Raw genomic sequence first — 22,385 nt, 5'->3', positions numbered from 1 at the left:
CTCTACAACTCCCTGAAAGGAGGTTGTAGCCAGGTGGGGGTTGGTCTCTTTTCCCAGGCAACTCTCAGCAAGACAAGAGGGCACGGTCTCAAGTTGTGCCAGGGGAGGTTTAGGTTGGACATTAGAAAGAATTTCTTTACTGAGAGGGTGATCAGACATTGGAATGGGCTGCCAGGGAAGTGGTGGATTCTCCGTCCCTGGAGATATTTAAAAAGAGACTGGATGTGGCACTCAGTGCCATGGTCGGGTAACTGCAGTGGTAGTAGATCAAGGGTTGGACTTGATGATCTCTGAGGTCCCTTCCAACCCAGCCAATTCTATGATTCTATGATTCTAACTGGCTGGTAAATGAAAAACATTTAAATCAGACCACTGAAATATGGGATTTGCAGTTTATCCCTGTTTCCTTAGTTTCAATCTAATAACATTTCTTCACCAAGACTCACCTACATTTACTTAAAAGTCTTGCTAGCCTATACATTTTTCCTGTTTGTAAGAGCAATATAGATTGCTTATAAAAGTATATGGAAAAAGTAAAACAGGACATCGTTTTTACAGTCTTTCTTTTTAGATCTAACCATACCTTTCTATGGGTCAAATTTGATAAATTCTGGTCCTCCACTTATAAAACTGTGTCACACAAGTTCATGGTTTGATACTGAAAATAACAGGAAATGCTCCTAGTTATCAAAAATGTATAGACTTGAGAAATTTGAGGACTTATAGATCATATTTGGTATTATTGAAAGGGGATGCTGTTGGCAGGAAAAACAAAGGTGAGCATTTCTTTTCTCTTAACAGCAGCTAAGGTAGAATGGATAGATGTTGATGCTGAGCTTACTGGCTTCTTGTAATACTTTCTGTATCCACAGTTGCCCCTCAGAGGTCCATACTGGGACCTATACTGTTTAATATTTTTATCAACAGTACAGATAGCAGGATCGAGTGCACCATCAGTAAGTTTGTGGATGACATCAAGCTCAGTGGTGCTGTCAATAAGCCAGGACAGGATGTCATCCAGAAGAACCTGGACAAACTGGAGAGGTGAGCCCAGGTGAACATGAGGTTCAAAAAGACCACATGCAGGGTCCTGCACCTGGGTTAGAACAGTCCATGCTATCATTACAGGCTGGGGGATAAGGTTTTAGAAAGCTCTGTAGAAGAGGATTTGGGGGTGCTGGCGGGTGAAAAGTTGCACGTGAGCCAGTTGTGTGCTTGCAGACCAGACAATTGCATCCTGGGCTGCATCAAAAGAAGCATGGCCAGCAGGTCAAGAGAGGTGATTCTGACACTTTGCTCTGGTAAGATCTCACCCAGAGTACTGTATCAGTTCTGAAGTCTTCAATACAGAAAGGACATGGATCTGATGGACCAGGTCCAGAGGAGGGCTTCAAAAATGATCAGGGAGCTGGAACACCTGTGACGACAGGCTGAGGGAGCTGGGATTTTTCAGCCTAGAGAAAAGACTCGGATGAGACCTTCCAATATTTGAAGAGGACCTACAGGAAGGGTGGAGAGGGACTGTTTGCAAGGGCTTGTAGTGATACGATGAAGGGCAATGGTTTTAAATTATAGAAAAATACATGATATTAGGAAAAAATTCCTTACCTTGAAAGCAGTGGAAAAATGGAACAGGTTGCCCAGGGAGGTAGTTGAGGCCTCATCCCTGGAGACATTCAAGGTGAGGCTTGACGAGGCCCTGAGCAACCTGATCAAGTTGAGGGGTGGACTGCAGGAGGGTTGGACCTGATGACCTTTAGAAGTCCCTTCCAACCCAAATTATTCTACATATGTGACATAGTTCATATATGCTCCATAGTGTCAAATGAATTACATCTTTCATACATATGAAAAGCTACCATGCAGAGCTTTGTACAACACATAAATAATTAAAAAATAAAAGGAAGATCTGGAGAGATCATACAGCTTCAGTAATGTCCTACCTGAAAACTGTTCATGTTGTTCCACAAAGGCAATTCAGAGTGCTAGATTTACAGGTTTCCAAAGTCTGACACTGAGTGGGAATGTGATTAGGTGTAGATAATAGGATACCTGTAGCATATAGCTGTCTGAAACTTTGCCTTGCCTTTATAAGTGTGGTTGTCATGTCTCTCCCCCTTGACTTTTTATTCGAAAAAAAGCTACTACAGGGTTTGTGCCAGTGCAGAATGCAAGTGTGTCATATTTTCTCCCTATCATTGTTTTTTGGGGCTTGCATCTAAATTGTTCTTGGCAGTACCTAAAGTTCTATATTTGGTTTTCTTACTTTTGCTTATGTTCCCTGCCTCAGGAGGCTTCAGAGGACTATACAGGCATGAAAGGCAGAGCAAACTGGCAGCAAAAGGCTTCTGACACCTTATTAGTTGCTCTGGCCAATGCAAACCCCACTATCACTGACAGCAGTATGGAAAAGAGGCTACATCCTTAGGTTGATTCTTATTTAATTAGGAAAATAACAGCCTAGCAAGATATTACATTTGCAGAAGGCAAAATGTGAACAATGGGAAGAAGAAAAAAGTGGGTACATGACTAGAGTGACTGGAGTGAAAAGGGACATGATTACCAACGTTTTATTGTGAGAGTAACTGCTTCTTTAGTCAATGCTGCATAGTCAAAGAAGAAATTCTGTGCACCTGATAGAAAGGGATATGCTCTTCTGGTTCATACCCAGCAGGTTCAGTGGGCACTGATAATCTAGCAGCTTATTTCAAACTTCATATTATTCCAGTCTTCCATATGACAAAACCTCTTCCACAGTATTGTTTTAATACTTCAGACATAAAAATACTAATCTTCTACAGTAAACCAATCATTGAGATGCTAGACCTCATAAAACCAGACTTCTGAATTAGATTGGAGTGCAAGCGGAGGAAGATGGCTGTTGGGAACCCTAGGTTACTTAAAAGATTTATCAGTTAATTCAGATTTTCTGAACACTGCAGAGAGCTGGGTAAAATCCAGCATCTCTTCTTTCTCCTTAGTGTTTTTTTCCTGAACTGATTCCCTGAGCCAAAAAGAGATTTTGTAATTGATATGTTAGTCTTCATATGAGAATTTCCACAAGGAATGTAAAATTACCTTCTACCTAAAAAAATTCTGAAACATCTATAGCTTTTTAGTCTCTTTATATGAAATGTAAGAAATCTCAGCACTGTAGAACTTCTGTGCTTTCGAGCTGATGAAAGTTGCTCCAGAGTGTTTTTCTCTTTACATTGCACTGTATTTTTTTCCAAATGAAAACAATGGCAGAATTCCCCCATGTTTCATAAACGTTACATACAGCGTTGCTCTGTATATGATATTCTCTCTTTGGCCAAGGATAGAATAATGATAAAGTGGAAATGCTGTGCAAGAATGAAAGACAGTATTCTTTTACCATTAAGATTTTTAATTTGTCTGAACTTTAACAAGCTAATTTAAATATTCCTCTAAAATGTTTTCTGTTTTATATGTGATAGATACAGAGATTGCTTTAGTTTTGTTCTGAGTAGAGGCAACTTTTAAAATGCAATTGCACAATAGATACAGCATCACAAATAGCTATTTACTTTAATAAATCTAAAAATAATTAAGAAGTCTATCTTGAATAGGACAGTTAAATAGCAAATATGCTTGATTTGATCCTTCTATCATATATTTATAGTTCGATAGCATAACGTTTAGCCTTTGCATGCCATTGAATTGGAATTGCATTCTACAAACACCCACAGAAAGTTTACAAACAGAACAAAGGTCTCCAAAAGTAATTTGATACCTGGAATGTGGACTAAAAGCAGTAATAATGATAATTTAAATTGAAAATATGATGCTTAATTTGACAGTGACTTTTGAGTAGTGAACTGCAGGAATTAAAGTCTGGGTCAGTTAGGGCACTGGATGTAAACGGGTTGTTTCAAAAGCTTTTGCATAATTCTGAGATAGAAAAAAATTGATGAGACCAGCAATACAGGATGGAGTAGCCAAGATAGTGATGATAACATTGTACAAGAATGTTGAGAGAAAGATCACAGATATGCCTCAAGAAAAGTATGAAGCTAGGTGTTCAGGATGAAACAGGGGAATTAGGAAATCTCTGAGTTAGAGCCCTTGTTGAATATTCCAAGATACAGTTACTCCTCGGCTAATAAGATATTCCCTTCAACTGCTTTACACTAAGTTTTGGGGTTTTTTTCAAGTATGATTATTAAATTGGAAGTGGGAAAGCCTAATTAATTATTGTTATTTGGTTTTTGTTTAATGCCTGATTGGAAAATATTCTCTCAATGATACATGAAGTGAAATCTGTTCTGATTCTTCACTTCTCTCACTGGTTTAGTGACTTAATAAAAAGCTACAGACTTTTGTGTCAATCGAGGATTGCAAGATACAGTGTTCTTAATGCCTCCTAATGACAGTGGAAATTCCCACCACTTCAGTAGGTCACATCTGCCATGTTCTTTTATGTAATCATTCTCTAGATAAAGGATGCACAATTTCCTACATTTTTTAAAAAATAAATATTATGAAAGCTTTTAGTAATATCTCTTGATACTTTTTTTTATCTCTTTGTCTTTAAAATTGGGTTACAACAGTTTAAAATTTACTTTCCTAAATCAAGATTCTTATTGTATCCTGATTTGAGCTGGATAGGAGATAAAAGAAGGAAAATTTACATCCATAGAATTACATCACCAAGGTTTTAGGTTCATGCTTTTCTCTGTATAAAAAGAAAGAAGTGACAGTGAAGTGATACCACTGATAAGATACTGTGATCTGTTGAGAGGAGAAACACGAAACTGAGAATGGAAGGTGCAGCATTGATTTTAGCTATAAAGAGTAATGTTCGCATATAAGAAGTCTCTCAGAATAATCCTTATATTGAGCTTTTTTTCCCAAGTCCTCCTATTCCATCCTTCCTTTTTTCTTTTGAGTTAATTTCCTTAACTTCCTCATTTCTTTGTTTTAAGCTGCCTGTTCCTTCACCATACTACTCACGACTGCTCTTGTGGGACCATGTAGTGCTTCTTCACAAGAAGGATTTCCTTTTCTGGGCAGGATCCATCAAATACTTAAGTATAGCTTGTGGAATCACAAAAAAAACCCGATTTGCACACACGCATTTCTCACCAGATGCATTTACAGTCTTCACAACAAGTGAATTTTTTGCCTCAAGGAGAAACGCATTAATGGGAAGCGTTGTCTTTGAGCATCTGTTATGCCTATAGTGCACAAAGACAAGACACAGAATCCAAGCACTTGGGTTGAATGTTTGTTAGGTAAGCTGCATGTATAGAAACTTTGCCATTTTGCTAATTTGTCAGCACATGAAAATCCTAATACTGGCATCCCTTTTTCTTGCTCACGAGTCTTTTCAGCTCCAGCAGGTTGCTGGCAAGAAACTCAAGTCAGATTTCTTGATTCCAAGGCCCCACTTGGATCCACAGAGTACCTTGAAGCCTTCATTTCTGCACATATTGACACAGAAGTCAATATGAAGAAAAAGCACAATAAAATGGAAGGAAAACTTGAAGTTACAAAGATTAGTGCCACAGAGATGTTAAGCTTCACTCCTATTAGCACAGCCACTTTCTGTCCCTGCTGATTTGCCAAAAGCATTAGTACAAAGCATTGTGTATTAATAGCCATGTTTATCTTTTAAGTTGTTTTGCAGAGGCTGTTCTTTAGACCTTCTCCAGAGCCATAGTCACTCTGGAAAAGGTATTTCATAGCCTTTTCCAAGTCCTGAAGACTGCATCCAGAGCTGTGTAGGAAACTGATATATCTCTCAGAAATTATTGCTGCTCAGTCATCTCAGTTGGTTCATCAGTGTATTGAAGGGAATAGCTAATTTGTATGTGTCATTAGGATTGCTTGTTTCCATTTAACCGTGGTATTGCTAGACTGCTGTACCAGAAATACTGATAGCTATAATAATGCAAACCCAAATATTGTGATAGAGTGACCGTTGCAAAAAAACACACTATAGCCATGCCCCATATACTGCTTGACATATCCTTGAATGGATGTTATTTTGGCATCTTTAGTTCTAATTAAGGAAGAAGTGTTCCTACTGGCTGGTATGATGAACTAAGAATATTTTATACCTCTTACACAGCCATGGTTCCATAGCTATATCAGAGGGACCAGGTGTACATGTAGGGAAGTTAGCGATATTGAGCTTTTCACCCTACAGCTTGTAAGTTCCAAGTCCTATAAGATGATTCTTTCTTTAGGATGCTTGAAAAAGCATAGCTATGTTCAGGGTAAGGGAACACCTCTCATCAATTAATAGCCATTTAAAAGATACCAAAAGATGGAAATAATTTTATTCATTTTTCTCAGTGGAGGGACATTAGCAGTCTGGTCCTAGATGGGCGTATGGTACACCTTGAATTATCCATCATATTTCTTACTGTAAAGGGAGGTGATAACATCTGCTTACAGTACTGAAAAACTCAGGATAATAGGAGTGGAAGCCAGCTGCAACCACTGGCAGAACATTGTCATAGTACCATGTTACTCAGCAATGTTTACATAGTTTTCCATTCATTGCAAAAGGACATAATTAACTGGAAGGCTACAGAGAAGATAAATAAGAATGCCACTTTTAATAACTTCCTGATAAGGAATATGTAAATTAACTAGAATGCTTCAGCCAAAACAGGAGATGACTGAAGAAGGAGGATGATAGACGTAATTAAAATCGTGAGAGGCATGGCAGAAGTGAGTAGATAGAGTTATCATTACCCCAGAGCTTGGTTCAAAGAATGGCAGGTTCTTGGAAAAAAAATAGACTGAAGTATATTAAACTCAAAGATATGACATTTGCTTGCATTTGAACTGCAAGTCGCTGGGAGCTGAGAGAGAATACCAGGAAATTATTTCAATATGCTTTCCCTGTTTTCATGTTCTTTCCTTGCTATTCACCAGTTCCTCCTTTTCTGACGTTGTCAAAGAGAGCAAGCATAGGAAAATATTTAGTCTACTCTTAGTATGCTGTTCTTATGGATTTAGGTATTAAGCAGAAAATACCTTGGTCTTAAGTTTATGTTTTGTTTAAGATTCTGCTGAGACTAGTTCAGGTTATGATGGGTCTCTGTGAACAAGTGGAAAGCAAAGATGCCATCTGTCTTCATCACTGGCAGGAACTAGCAAGTATCTTTCTGTACATTTTAGTGGAAGCAGGCAATGATCCTTGCCAGATATGCCAAACAGAATTCCCAAAAGATAGTTTTTAACCACTGAGAAATGACCCATAAAATTTGTTATATTCCTAATTAGTTCTGAACTAATTATGTTTAGTCAAGGTTATGCCAGACACACTTCCCTAGCACATACCCCTGATCCACTTAGCACTGAAATGGACTGAATGGGAGAAAAGTAGCCCCTTAGAGAGTCAGCTTTGCTGTGTAAACACATCACACCTTGAAAGTTAAGTTTGCCTGGTGTTCAGTCATTTGATTTGATGCTTGCTAGAAATCCCATTTACTGTAAGAATAACAAAGGAATTTTGGCTGAGATTGCAGAAATGCTACTTTGCTTGGCCACTACCAGTGAGTTAATAGAGAAGAAAGTAGGATGAACACATATGGTATGTCTGCTACATGTTATCATGCCTGTGATGTCTGTTTCATACATCTGTACCAGTGATACAGATAGATCCATGTCATTCCAAAATATGGACATGAACATGAGTTCACTTTGATCCTACAGCACTTGATCCAGTGTAGATTTCTGGAGGAATGTGCATAAAATAATTGTGACAGGTAAGGCAGTATTTTTGGGGCAAGGCAGAGTTTTGGAGACCCCCTGAAAGTGAAAAAAAGAACCAAAATGAAAATTGTATTTGATGAAGAAAAAAAGAGAACACATGAGAGAACTCAGGATGGCTATGAGAATAATAAGCAAGAAAAGGTGATTTTATCTTCATTAGATCAGAGCCAGATTAAGCATACATTGTCAAAGAAGCTAGAGATTAGCAAACTGTGGAGCAAATTCACAATGCTTTGGTGGATATCATAGCTGAGTAGATAAAGATGGATCTTTGACATTACATCAGAAACAATCAGACATCACCACCATTACATACTAAATGAAATGTTAAAGGGAGGATTTTTAATGGTTTGTAAACACAGATTTTTAATTTTTAGTATCTTCTCTCTTGATAACATTTTAAGTACTTTTTGTAGTGGAAATTTTAGTTTTCTGTTGAAAATATATGAAGGCTTTTCAGCTCTTTTTGTAAACATTTGTCAGCTACTAAAAACTGGTTAAATACTGTCAGAGTCAGCTCAGAATACTGTCAGAATTTCAGCTCAGAAAAACTGCCAGCTTGTGCTTCATATTTCCCATCCTTGATAAATTAATATTTCTTCTGTTTGTTCAGATAGGAAGTAGAAACATCTGAGATTGACAGGAATTAAAGGAGGCATGTTGCCAGACAAATTTACAAATAAACTAAATGTTTTGTGTATATACATACAGCATTGTTTTATAGAGGGGTATGTTGAGGCCCTGGCATTCTTATTTTGTGTGTTCCCTCTGATCTTTGCTGCCAGACCGACCCTATTTTAAAAGAAGTAAAGACAATTCATGAACTTATTTTTGAGAAAGTATTAGCATGACTATTATCTTACCTTGTTCCACCAAAAAAGGGGTTGAAGGAATTTAAGTAATTAATAGTACTTCATATGTTATAGTTTAGAGGAAGAAAGGAAAATAAGACAAATAATTTGCATGGTTATTTAAGAAACCTGGTTTCAACAGTCAAATGATTTTTTCATTGTGAAATGTAAGATTAATACTCCTGTTTTAGTATGAATCCCAGTAATTAAACAAGCCAATTAACTTGTGTTTATGAGTGTTGGTAATTACAGATCAATCACAGATGTTTGGATAGAGCATATTTTCCACACTCGTTCTGCCCTCCCACAGTCCTCTTGCTTCTCTACTTGGCTCTTACTTCCAGAGAAATAAACAGCCCAAGATAGAAAACACAAGTTGTTCTAGTGTTGTTTTGAATTTATGATAAGGACTGAGCACACCAGTAAATTAATATTTCTCATAAATAACAAATCTCATCTTCATTTCCTACCCAGAGCAAAACTGACAAATTTCTTTGTCAGCTCTTAGTATTTGTAATTTTGACTTAATGAAATTTACAGTATTTCAAAGAGGGAAAAAGTAATATTAAATAAGGAGTTGCCTCCTCTGTGTCCTGAGGTCTGAGAAGTGTTAATTGCAGTGGTTAAAAAGAAACAGTCCAAACAAATGCTGAATTCAAATTCAGCTTTTATGTATTTATGTGTTGTGTATAACCATAAATTTGGGGTTTATTGTAGTTACATATGTCTGTATAAAAAGCCAGATAATATCTTAAAAAAAATGAAAATTAAAAAATTACAATCTTGAAAAGAATACATCAAGTTAGGGCAGTATGGAATAAATATTTGTAAGATCTATAACTGCTAGAAGAACTTATTCCTTTGGGTTTCTTTTTTTCTTCTTTTGTTATGTGATTTATGGTTCATATGTTGTATATTGTTTTGCCAGACCCATGTAGCACTTTTAAAGTTTAGAGTGTAGGGATCATTGTTAGTTCTAAGTGTCAATAGTTAGGCTGATCAGCAGGACATCAAGCTGCTGGAGCAAGGTCAGAGAAGGGCAGCAAAGCTGCCAACAGGCCCTGTGAGGAGAGGCCGAGGGAACCTGGAATGTTTAGTTTGGAAGAGAGGAGGCTGAAAGGAGACCTTAGTCCTCCCTACAGCAACCTGAAAGCAGGTTATAGGGTGGTGGGTGCTGGTCTCTTTTCTCAAGTAAATAATTATAGAACTAGAGGAAATGTCCTGCATTCGCACCAGGGGAGGTTTAGACTAGATACTAGGAATAATTTCTTTACTGAAAGAGTGGCTGAGCGCTGGAACAGGCTGCCCAGAGAGGTGGTAGAATCACCATCCCTGGAAGTATTTAAAAATCATGCAGATGAAGCACATGCTCTAGTGGGCACCGTGATATAGATAAAGATAAATATCTCTTATTTTACTCGGGGAGGGAGGATGTTGACAGTTGGACACGGTGATCTTGAAGGTCCTTTCCAACCTTGTCAATTCTGTGATTCCATGTTTTTTTGTGTAGTTGTTGATTCCGTGGGATTGCACAGGCTTTTTGCTTTAGCAGATAAAATGGATGTCACTTACTGGCATTACCACTTTTGGGCATTTCTCTGTAGTTTTGTCTGTAGCATGATGTTCTTTTTCCTTATGAGAAATGCCTTTTGAAAGTCACAAAAAAAAAAAAAAAAAGCTACTTTTAACAGTGGAGAACCATGGTTCCTAACCCTTCTGCCTTATAAAAAGGAGTGCCCCTTATGCAAAGAAACCTTGTGTCCCATGTGAAAGGCTTCAGGACATGACTTTATCAGATTTTTACAGTTGTAAATCAGTTGCTTTTCTAGACCATTTGCAGACAACTTTCTTTGACATCCTGAAAAGCAGATACTATGTATTCCCTGCGAATATGCCTATGTGTATCTCATGTACAGAGGGCCACTGTATTGTCTGCACAGTGGGTTCAATAAGTCACATATTATGCATGTTCAAGTAACTGCTTGCACACAGTTTACCTCTCTGGGACTGTCACAGATTTCAGCATTTAAACCAAAAAGCCCTGTGAAGTCCTATAACTAGTAAGACCGATAATCAAGGTGAGTATGAAAATAGTTTCCAATCTAGATTATGTCCAGTTTAAGTACATTTTACATCCAGATTTTCCAAAGCCTATCTGGTAGCAGAAAGCAGGACTTGGGTTTTGGTAATGAAAAAGAAAATGAAAGATGTTTAAGGCCATCATGTAAATTAACTTACAGTTAATGTGAGCCAGTGAGGGCACACAGGTGAAATCAGAAGGGCAAGAGGAGACAAATGTTCAAAGAGAGCAGAGGGAAAGTGAGAGGAATGCTCAAGTAGGACATTGAGGGAAGTTTGAGATGAAGGTTAGACTTTGCATTGGGAAGGGTCTTGAAAGGTGAGGGAAAGGGACAACTCACCACGACCAGCTCCCTGCCACCAACTGGTTGCCAGACACTTCTACATTGCCAATTCAGTGTTGTAACAACACTGACAAGCAGGTAGCTTTTCATCATGAACAGCATCATGAACAGAACCTTGGGGAGGAGGCAGCTCTGCTCACCATGCTCTGATTTCTGCAAGGAAACTGTTCTTTATGGAAGTACAAGCTATATAATATGTAACATAAAAATTAACAGTGACATAAAGGCAACTCAGTCATGCATGAGATATTTTCTGAAAGTATTGTCAAACAAATAGAATTTAAAAATTATCAAAACAGTTTTAAAAAGTGATGTTAAATAAATTCACTTACCAGCATCCAAAAAAAAAAAAAAATTAAAGTGATGTTAAATTAATGCAATTATAAACCACACAAAAACATTTTCTAGAATTAATATTAAACATCTGCACTTTAAATACATCAAAACACAGTTTTTAAAAGTGGTGAAAACTGCAACCTGAAACTAGCTGTTGGTAATAACATTTGATTGAGTTGCTTTTGTCTCATTAATTTTTCATGTTGCAAATGGTGTGACTCATACACTCCTCTGTATATACACAATTTCCTTTCAAAAACCAGAGCACCATAAGCAGAGCCACCTGCTTGCTGACGTTTTTCTCATATTGCTGAACAATTGCCACCTGCTAATCGGTGTCCAGTTGTCCTGGTGGTGAGTTGTTGTTGTAGAAGTGATCTGCAGCCAGTTGTCCCAGACCTGAAAGGTGATGGTAGAAGTATTAGCATAGGAAAGTGGGAGGCTTTGGTGTGCATCCACGGGCAAGAGGAGTTTGGAATTTGAGGGTTCTCTCTAGGAAAAAAAAAAAGAGGTTCTGACTTCTGAAACAGTAGGTGTGTAGAGCATGAGGGTGCAGCAGTGCAAGCTTTTCTGGCAGGAAAAGGAAGACATCTGAAACTCTGAATCTGAGAAATCGTGGTTGGGTTGACTTGTGTTAGTTTGGGAAAGAAACTGGATGCTTTGAGGACTTGAGTGTGATGAAGAAAGAGCTTGAGACTTGAGTTAGAGCTTAGCACACAAGATCAGAGGTCAGTGGGACATGCTTGCTGGCATTCACAAAGGATAATTGCTCATAAACTTCTCCAGTAAAATGTGCTTTTTCTTTTTTGAAACTGCAGATCTCAATATCATCTACACTAAAAAATCTTGCCATTTATGTACTATAAAAGCATAACGAAAATATGGTGTCACATGATGTGCATGTGGGAGAAGGCTGGTGTTTATGCGAGCAGCTCAAGATGGTATCTCATGTCTGATATCACTCTAAATACTCTGTATCACTGGGGGGAAAAAAGTATAGAATGATGGGACATTTTGGTCCATTTCTCTACACTGTCATGAGATCTGCAGATGACAACAAATTAGAGTACCAATTGTTAGACTTAGTGGTAGGTTGGCTATTCAGAGAGACCAGGATAGGCTGAAGACATGGGCTAAAACAGCAATGCATATGCTTCAGCAGATAAGGTCCCTTTCAGTAGGTTGTGTTGGGGATTCCACCACCTCTCTGGGCAACCTGTTCCAGTGTCTCACCACCCTCATGGTGAAGAACTTCTTCCTAACATCTAACCTAAATCTACCCTCCTCTAGTTTGAAAGCATTCCCTCTAGTCCTATCACTTCCTGACATCCTGACATTCTAAAAAGTCTTGTAGTCCCCCTTTCAGACATTGAAGGCTGCAATAAGGTCTCCTTCGACCCTTTGCCTCTCCAGACTGAATAACCCCAACTCTCTCAGTCTGTCTTTACACGAGAGGTGCTCCAGCCCTCTGATCATCCTCATGGCCCTTCTCCGGACATACTCCAGCACATCCATGTCCCTCCTGTAATAAAAGGGGCTCCAGAACTGGATGCAGCACTCCAGGTGGGGTCTCATGAGAGCAGAGTAGAGGGGGAGAATCACTTCCCTCGACCTGCTGGCCACACTTCTCTTGATGCAGCCAAGGATCTGGTGATCTTTCTGGGCTGCAAGTGTACACTGATGGCTCATATTGAACTTATTATCCCCCAGCACTCCCAAGTTCTTTGCCTCAGTTCTGCTCTCAAGCCACTCACTGCCCAGCCTGTATCAGTGCTTGGGATTGCCTCAACCCAAATGCAGGACCTTGCACTTGGTCTTGTTGAACTCCACGAGGCTGTCATGGTCCCACCTCTCCAGCCTGTCAAGGTCCCTCTGGATGCCATCCCTTCCCTCTAGCCTGTCAGCTGCACCACACAGCCTGGGGTCATCAGGGAACTTGCTGAGGGTGCACTCAGTGCCACCCTCCATGTCACCAAAAAAGATTGTTAAACAGGACCAGTCCCAATACTGATCCTTGAGGGACTCCACTTGTCACTGGGCTCCACTTGGACATGGACCCATTGACAGCCACTCTTTGGGTGCAGCCATCAAGCCAGTTCTTAATCCACTGAGTGGTCCATCCATCAAACCCATGATTTACCAGCTTAGACACCAGGATGCCATGTGGGACTGTACCAAAGGCTTTGCTCAGGTCCAGATAAATAACGTCAGATGCTGTTCGCTTTTTGGTTCAGAACATTCATATGTGATTTGGAAAAGTTATTAAATATACATCTGGTAAAGCTTATTAGTTATACTAAATTATTCAATTCGCTGACAACAGCAAATACGAACTGGACAGCAACAACAGTTGTGTTGATCAGTTACCATGAGGAGGCAGCAGAATGAATTCTCCTCTGGTCTGCAAGAGACAACAAACTGGAGAACAGTTTGATAGACTCAGAAGCAGGTCTGCCATTCAGAGAGAGCCAGTCAGGCTGGAGAAATGTGCTGCAATGAATCTTGTGAAATTCTGTAAGATCAAATACTGAGTCCCACACCTGGGAAGGAAGAACATACAGCGATGAGACAGACTGGGCACTGACAGCCTGCAGAGCAGCTCTCTGGAAAGAGCGTGGTCACCCTAATGTTGAGCAAGCTAAGCATGAGATTGTAGTGTGCTCTGACAGCAAAGGAGGCCAACAGTATTCTGGTCCTGAGGAACAGAAGCATGATGTATAAAGAGCAGTAGATGAGGGAAGCTTTTATCTGCTGCCACTCAGCAGAGCCCCTCTATAATAGTGCAGTTTTGGCCTCCCCCTCACACCCCATCCCCTGCTTCTACCTCTCCTTTGTAGAAAAGATGACCTAAACCTAGCTGAAGGATATCAGGATGCTTGGGGTTCTGGAATACCTATGAGGAGAGGCTGAGGGCATTATCTTGTTCAATCAAAAGAGTAGGGTCTGGGGAGGGTCTCCAGGCAGCCTTACCATACCTGTAAGGATACCACCACGAGGACAGACCAGCTGTTCACAGCAGTGCGTGACAGGAGGTTGAGCAGTAATGGATATGAAAGGTTCAGACTGCAAATAAAGCACTTTCAAGAAGAAAAACACTTTAACTGCAAGGCCATCAAGTGTTAGAGCAGTTGCCCACAGAGGCTATGCAGTCTCCTTAATACATAATCATAATTATGATGGACTGTAAATTAACCATTCCTGCTTAAGAAAAGGGATCTGGGTAATAACTCTGATGAGTTTTCTGAAAATACTCAAAGCACAGCCACAGTCAAAAGCTTAGTAGGAATTGCTAGGATCATAATAACATGGAGAACATTCTGTCAGCGTCTAGGTTTGAGGGGATCCTGCATCTCCAGTTTTACATACAATTTTAGATTACATCACCTCAAAGACAGACAAAGCAGGGTGAGGCACAAATGGGAAATCATGATCTGAAATATGGAAGCTCTTTCACACAGAGGAAATTTAGTATTTTTTTGTTTGTAAATTATATTACAGAAGATAAGTACAAGTGGTCTGTAAAATTGTGATGTAAAAAGGTGTTTTAGGAAAGATCATTCACTGCTGTCAGAGGCATTCTTGTATTAGCAATTTTATCAGCCATATCATAGAGGACAACACAACTGACACTGAGGGCTGGATGTCCACATTTGTATTTTAGGGAACAGAGGCAACTTCTTACTGATCCCAAAGACTGAATGCCCTTTAGTGTTTGAAGCATATTACTGAAAGACATCAGCGTTCTTGGAGCTCATCTTCCAGTTTAGTTTCACCTGAAAGGAAATCAATTTATTTGCTCTAAAACAACTCTACCATGGGATATGAAGCAGAGGCAATATGAGATCTGGTTCAAAAGTATGCTTAAGGCAATGCTGTTTTAACACATTCCGAGCACAGCTTCCAAAGCACTGGGGTCCTAGGATCTTCTTGCTTCAAGGGCCTATGTGGGAAGGTGTTGGCCTGCACTTCCCTTTTTAATTAGAGTCTTTCAGTAGCTCTGTCTGCTGCAGCTCATAATCAGAAAGAAGAGACTGTGTCAAAATAATCTTGGTATATCTGATTACCTAAGAACACTTGTTCTTAGGTAATTTAATTTTACGTGAGCACTTATAATGTAAATTGTTATTAAAGTTTGCATATTATTCATCTGGGCACATTTTTAGGGTAAAATTTTCCACCTCATATTCTTTAGTCATAGAAAATAAGGCCAGTCAATTAATAAAATTAGGATAATATTTCACAATGTTTGTAGACTTAGTTTGAACATTGCTAGTACCTCAACAGGATGTTGCAAAAACTTTGCCAAGGACCCAGGCAGCAGATTTGCCTATCAATGCTCTAGTGAAAATCCTTTTTGATTTACACTCTTTGGTTGTTACAAAAATGTGATGCACACACAACATTGTTTTTAATATCTAGTAACAGGATTCCACTAACAGTCTGCCAGACTATACTGGCAGTGTTTGTGCATATTCATGTGATTTGCATGAAAGTCCTTGTTTAGAACACAGCAACACAGAAGAACACAAAAAAGCAAAATACATCTTTCATCAAATTCATACCTGTTTAGAAAGAAATTTAGGGACTGTGATGATTAAAAAAAAAGTCTGTTTCATTTTTTAAAAAGGACCAAATACATTAGAAGGGATTTAAAGCTGCTTCAGCTCTTCTGTTTCATAAATCAAATCTGTATTTCATGTTGCTGAACAGTTTTTGAAGATACCTTCAGCTCTCGGTTTTTATCTGCGGATGGCTAGACTCAAATGCAGAGATACAGTTTGTTTCCACTCTAGCTGGGGAGACAGACATCTGAAGGTATTTTTCATCCCTGTTGATACAAAAACAGCCTGTAGCATTTTGTGTTCTCTTTACTTTAAGCATAGAAATAAATAAGAAGAAAGCACTTAGAGCATTCTTGACTAGGACCCTCCAGAGAGGCTAATATACACTAAAATTCATGTGCAGAAGGCAAAGTGAATGATACAGCATTAATTATAAAATCTAATGCCATTTACAAATTTAATTTTAAAAGTAGAAGGTAGCAGCATAATATGACATTTCTATTTGACAGTAAAGTTTTAGTAGGTTTATAAAAGAAAATAAGAAAAATACAGGTTTGAAATTGAGATGTTTTTAAATTACCATTTTTCAAATAAATTATATCTTGGAAGAAAGATATCTAAAGAAAGATATTTAAAGAAGACTAACACTTTTCAGAAATTTGTTACTGAATTAGTAATGTTATTTTTCAGTAATCAAAGATGCTGGTTTCAATTAACTTAATTATAAAGTAACATGAGCTAAAGCATAACATAAAGAACAAGTTTGTCCATGCCATACTTTTAAACAGATCTTCAATAGCTTTAAGTAAATGTTTAGCTCATGCACTTGCATAAAGTTTTGTGGTGTTACTGTTTAAAACTCTTTAAAAGTAATCATCTGGATTGGTTTTATTTTTTATTTTTTCTAGAGTTAGTATAGCTTATTTAGCTGTAGGGTAACCATTATAAAACGAGACTCTCTCAACTAGGATGATTTCCTGTATAGTCTCCAAAATAAGGTAATTTTAGAGAGATTCCAATGTACACAGATCTAGAAATTTAGTATCCGTATATGTCAAGATCCAAATGTCATTAAAATAAAATAAAACTATAAAGAGATGCAGTAAAATAAGGATGTCTAACCACAAGTGATTGTCCAAAGGAAGAATTTCTGTGTCTCAGTACTCAAATTTCTAAAAAGAAAAATCATTAAATAAATACAGGACGCCTGGTTTACCTATGTAGTTTGGAGTCTAAAGGTCTCTGGTGAACTATCTTAAAAAGAATAGCAAAGAGATAAAATACTTTTCTCTATAAGGCATGGAAATATTTGTTCTATGAAAGTTCTGGGAAAAATATTAAGAAACAAAATACAAAGAAACAGACAACCACTGAAAAGGAAAACTATTGAAATTCCAGTGAAATTCTGTGTTAGGACACCTTAAAACAGTATTTCTCAATTATCTTGAATAAGATCTGCAAAGCTAAAATGAAAATTACTGGCACGTGAACACCGATTGTACATAATTACTCATATTAGACAAATCCAGAAGACAAAGGAGCTTCAAGGAGGCTTAAGTGAGCTGGACCAGAAGGCAGCACAGTAGCTCACACAGACTGAAGGGGACACTTCCACCCACTTTGAGGCTCCCAAAAATCCATGATGACAGTGCAGAGGACAGGAGTCGAGGCTGCTCAGCAAAAATACATTTTCCATAATTAAGGAGTGCATCGTAAAGGTGGAGAGGAATAAAAATCCAGACCATTATGACTGCACTACCTCCTTGTCCTTCATCAGAATGGGACAGATCTTCTGCCTTTGCACGTACAGCTCCCAGACTCATTCCTGTCCTTCACCTGTTGTCTAACATAGGTGCACAGATGCTTCTCTTACCTTTTATCTTAACATATGCAAGAACTATCCACCTACAGTACTTCTTTTACTACACACCTAAGTCAGGGGAGAAATTAAGAGGAAGGACCTTTTTCCTATACCCCACAATCAGGCCACTCTTAAGGATCACAGGATTTTTACTTCTACTAGAAGTGTTGTGTTTACATCTGCCTAGCTGTTGTTTAGGTATTATCAGCACACAAACAGTAATTTTAAAATTGAAATTTTATCTAATATGTAGCATCTAGAGACAAAATTTTAAAGAAAGCAGGATCTATTCACAGTGTTTTTGAAAAAAAAACAAATACTACAAGAAGGGTTAAGATGTATTTGTGTTGCTGAACTATGTGTGTACACATAGAGATGGGTTTTGACTACTGAAGAATTCACGTAAGTAGATTTAGGAAGTCCAGAGATTAATTACTCAAGAGATTAATAGCAGTATATGGAGACTTTCACTTTCATGCCACTGAACCAAATTCAGGGGAAGTATGCACCAAAACAAAGATGTTCACTGGTCTTGATGAAATAAGCAGATACAATTACTTTACCATAGTACAGAGTGCCAGATCCAACCAACCAACCAAGCAACCATTATTTTCCAGATGTAGAAAACAGAGTTACTTTTTAAACCTTTCAAAATAAATTCTACAGAGAACTTCCTGTCCAGCATGGTGGCATAACCTAGGAATGGGGCATGATATTTCCTGTTTCCATTTGTCCTATAAATACCAGTACCCAAGAGGGTTACCTTTTTTCTTTTCTGTCTTTTTTTTTCAACTCAGTCTAATTGCTTTTATGAAGACTTTTATGTCCTAGTGTGTTTTTCAGCAGGGTTTCAAAGACACTCAGCTACAGTGACAAGGAGGCATTTCCCACATGCTGCTCACAGGATGGACTACATGGACTTTGAAGATGATAGCCGTGGGTGGAGATTGGATATGGACATGATAATAATCTACATTTATTCAGTCAACTGGGTAATAGGATTTATTGTATTCTGTTTTCTTTGTTATTTCTTTTTCCCTTTTTAGTCTGTAGTAATCATAGTTAAGGAAAACGGCAGTCATGTGAACCACAGTAATGTGAATAGAAAAAAACATGAAGAACGCAAAATGTTTGACACTGCATTTTGATCATTCGGAACTGTAACAGACTGCATCAAGCATGCTGTGAGGCTATTTGATATTTCTTCTATGTGTGACAAAGTAATTCAGTTTGGATTTAAATATAATGTGAAATCCAGGTCATACTTTATTCAGTGAGAATTTTGTCTTGATTTTGGTGGGAACAGGGTTTACCCCTAATGTGAAAATAATACTTTGTAGAAATATTGAATAACGTTTGTTGTTAGGGGAATTCTGTGTACTACAACACAGTGAGATCCATGGAGTCGTTTTGGGGTTTGACTCTGTGTTGACACACTTTGCTTAGTCACTTGTGCTTAAATTTCTCATACATAAAAGCAATAACGATATTTCCCAATTATTGTGAGATCTTTCAGGGACAGATTATAAGCATCACAGTGCTGCACCATGCCTTATATTAACATTTATCAGAGCTGTTTCTATTGTATAATCCAGATCCTGGGAAATGTTGACAATTGATAAAGCTGTCAGAATTCTACTGTGAAGATGTGCTGTACTCCGTGCCTGAAATTTTGAGCCTGTTAACCAAAAAAAGAAATTATACTGCACAGTGTGCTGGCAGTTCATCTTTTTATCATATGTCAATCAGAATGAATCAACTAACAACCCCAAGTTCTGCACATAAAAGAATCATTTTTGTGATGATTCCCAGAGCAGCACTATACCCTTTTTTTTACCCATCCAGATAAGTGTGTTTGGATCCAGCAGGACAGCTAATGGAGGGCAAGCAGCAGGCCTGCTGGCTGTGAAGACGTGAGACACTAACCACAGTAAACACTGGAGAAAGAAGCAATCTCCAGTGTAAGAAATCAGCAGCATTATTTAGTTGCTGTGACTATTTGAGGATACTTTCAAGTGTGGGCTCACCAGGAGTGTGTGTCTCCAGGGAGATTATCTAAGAGGGCATGGTACTTATTTGCACCTTTCCTGTGAAGCAATTCTAAAGCACTTTACAGTTATTCTGTATATAGATTGCTGAGCTACAGTACCGAACTGCAGCCAGTTCAGCAACCATTCCATACTTGGTGTTCTACACAGTGTTTTCAAATGAAAGTGAAAGAGTGTCTATTGAATTATAAAAAGGATATTAGAAACTATTGCAGAAATCTGATGTAGAAGCGTGCTACAAGGTAGTTCAGGGGCTTACCTTTCAGGAAGGTACAAGGAAATCTTTATTTCTAAGGGCATGACCCTGCAAGATCCAGTGTGGCTTCATCTGGAAAAGCATGAGAGGATATATATGTAGTCCCTCTGATATCAGGATTTGCGTGGGAGACCTGTGGTTTTTCAGTAGGTGGTGTACTCCCCTGTTCTAGCAGAGAACAAGGAGAAATGTGTGAGGAAGGTGCCATCTGCCAAATGTGATGAAATGTAATGAATTCAGGGGGTTTTGTAAGCATGTGCTTATGCTTCTTTACTGGAGCAGGGCCAACATGGTCACTTTCTTATAGGCTACTAAGTGATCAGGACCAGAAACTTCCATGTAGTCTGAAAAACAGAAGTAAATCAACTACTAATATTTAGGGTTTTTTCAGGCTGCATAAAATAATCTATGTATAGAATTAAAAATTTATAAATCAAACTACACAGATTCAACTGAATTACTTTTGCCATCTTTCTTTAATATATGCACATTTAAGGGGATATAATAATTAAGATTCACCATCACTACGTAGTGTTTGTTGTGACAGAAATGCGTTGTCTGTAATTGCAGTATATCTTGTTATTTTGTCTCTAAGGGTGACTGGCTTTATGAGGCATAACGTTTTAAAAGTTTTAAAGTTTTAATAAAGCACTTAGTGAATTTCTTTATATCATTGCAAGCATGTCTCTTAAAAGCTCGGGTTTTTAGGTCATAGGCTTATGCTTTGCAGCATGTAAAGTGCCGGTCTCTATGTCAAGTATTATCAATAATTTTAAACATTTTTCTCATCTATGCCAGGACTGAAATTCTAACTGCAGTTTTATCTTGTCTCTCTAATATTATGAATTTACTGCTCTTATATCAGCAAAGTGAGCAGATCTCAGAAAATGCTAAAATAAAAAGATGTCAAGAAAAAATACTTTAACTTAGCTGACATAGTTGGAAATTCCAGTAATAATGTAATTTTAAATTGTTTAACCAGGATATCTTATAAAGCAATATCCTTAAGTAAATATTCCAAACTATTAGACGTAAACATAATATAAGCACCAATTAATTATATAAGAAAGAGTTACTTAAATAATTAATAGTGTGTTACCGTGGATTTATTCTGAAAAAGACAACAGAGAAAAAAAAATCCATTGTAACATTACTATTGTAATAGCGGCCCCTTTTGTACCTCTACAGCAAGAATTGATGACTGAGGTTGTCTACTATTTATTAAATTTAGTAGGAGTGACAATGTCATATGGCATTTCTGACTGTAACTCCACCTTTCTTTGAGGCCTAAACAATGACATGTTTCTTCAGCTGTATTATTTTAGTTTATATTGGTTATTATAAATTCCAAGGGATAGTTAGTTTTAGAAACATACACAATGAAGACTTTTGGAACTCTGAGATACATACTCCATGGGAAAACTTAAAAAAACAAAGAGTGGGGGTACTATTTTTGTCCTTTATTACTTTTTTTTTGAGACACATGCTTTTGGAAAAATACAATAACAACTTGAATGTTCCAGTTTCCTTTTTCTTGAAGTCTGCATGTAAAATGCTGTTGATATCTGTGGAAGCATGAGCAGGTCCTCTGTAAGCAATTTTCTGGTTAATTGATCCTGCTCTGCAAGCTTGTCTTTCCTATCTACAATAATATTAAAATGTTTGCAATAAAATTTGAGTTGTTTGTAATATTTTGCAGTCATTTCACTAGATTTTGCTAGGTGGAAATAAATTTTAATGTTTTTTTCAATCAGTGTCTTGCTCATTATCCTTTCTATTGTGCTTCTTCTTGGGATGCATCTAGGTTTTGTTGGATTTTTTACAACTATGATTAGCTCTTTTCATATTAGGAGATTTTTATTCATTTCGGTATTGTACAGGAAATGGTCAGATTTTTGTCAGAAATAATCCTGTGTATCTTAACACATCTGTTAAAGAATACTCTCAGTCAGTGCTGGTGCTGTTAGTCCAGACCAATTGCTGTTGAAGGCAGCAGAAATCCAGGACAAGTTTGGCTTTGACAATCAAAGGGACTTTGCACACACATAACTCAGTAGTTAAGAGTTTCTTGCCTAGCAATGGATATGTTTGTAGCCCTCCAACCTGCCAGGGGTCTAGTCAGCTTGTGTCCCTCACACAATTTGAAAAAAAATTCCCAAGTAATAGCTGCACAGGGAGTAGCTGCCATGAAGCACAATGGATTCTTTCACAGCTGTGTACCTGCCCACAGAAGCTGAGACCTAAGTTAAGCCTTTACCAGTACACTACATACATACCTGAAGTATTTACCTTATGT

The 22,385-nt window shown here is 38.0% G+C and overlaps 1 protein-coding gene across 1 annotated transcript in view; it reads left to right on the top strand.

Moving 5' to 3' along the window:
* Nucleotides 1–21,836, top strand: part of RNF180 (ring finger protein 180) — a 61,209-nt gene extending 39,373 nt beyond the window's left edge. Inside the window, exon 6 of the mRNA XM_071730860.1 lies at nucleotides 18,632–21,836. Coding sequence (XP_071586961.1) covers nucleotides 18,632–18,831 — 200 coding nt within the window. The 3' untranslated portion in view covers nucleotides 18,832–21,836. The remainder of the gene's footprint in view (nucleotides 1–18,631) is intronic.
* The last annotated feature ends 549 nt before the right edge of the window (nucleotides 21,837–22,385 follow it).

Source organism: Heliangelus exortis, chromosome Z, assembly GCF_036169615.1.
Source record: "Heliangelus exortis chromosome Z, bHelExo1.hap1, whole genome shotgun sequence".
In the NCBI taxonomy this organism is placed as follows: domain Eukaryota; kingdom Metazoa; phylum Chordata; class Aves; order Apodiformes; family Trochilidae; genus Heliangelus; species Heliangelus exortis.
Note: the sequence above shows the minus strand (reverse complement) of the source record. Positions and strands in the feature narration are given on the sequence as shown.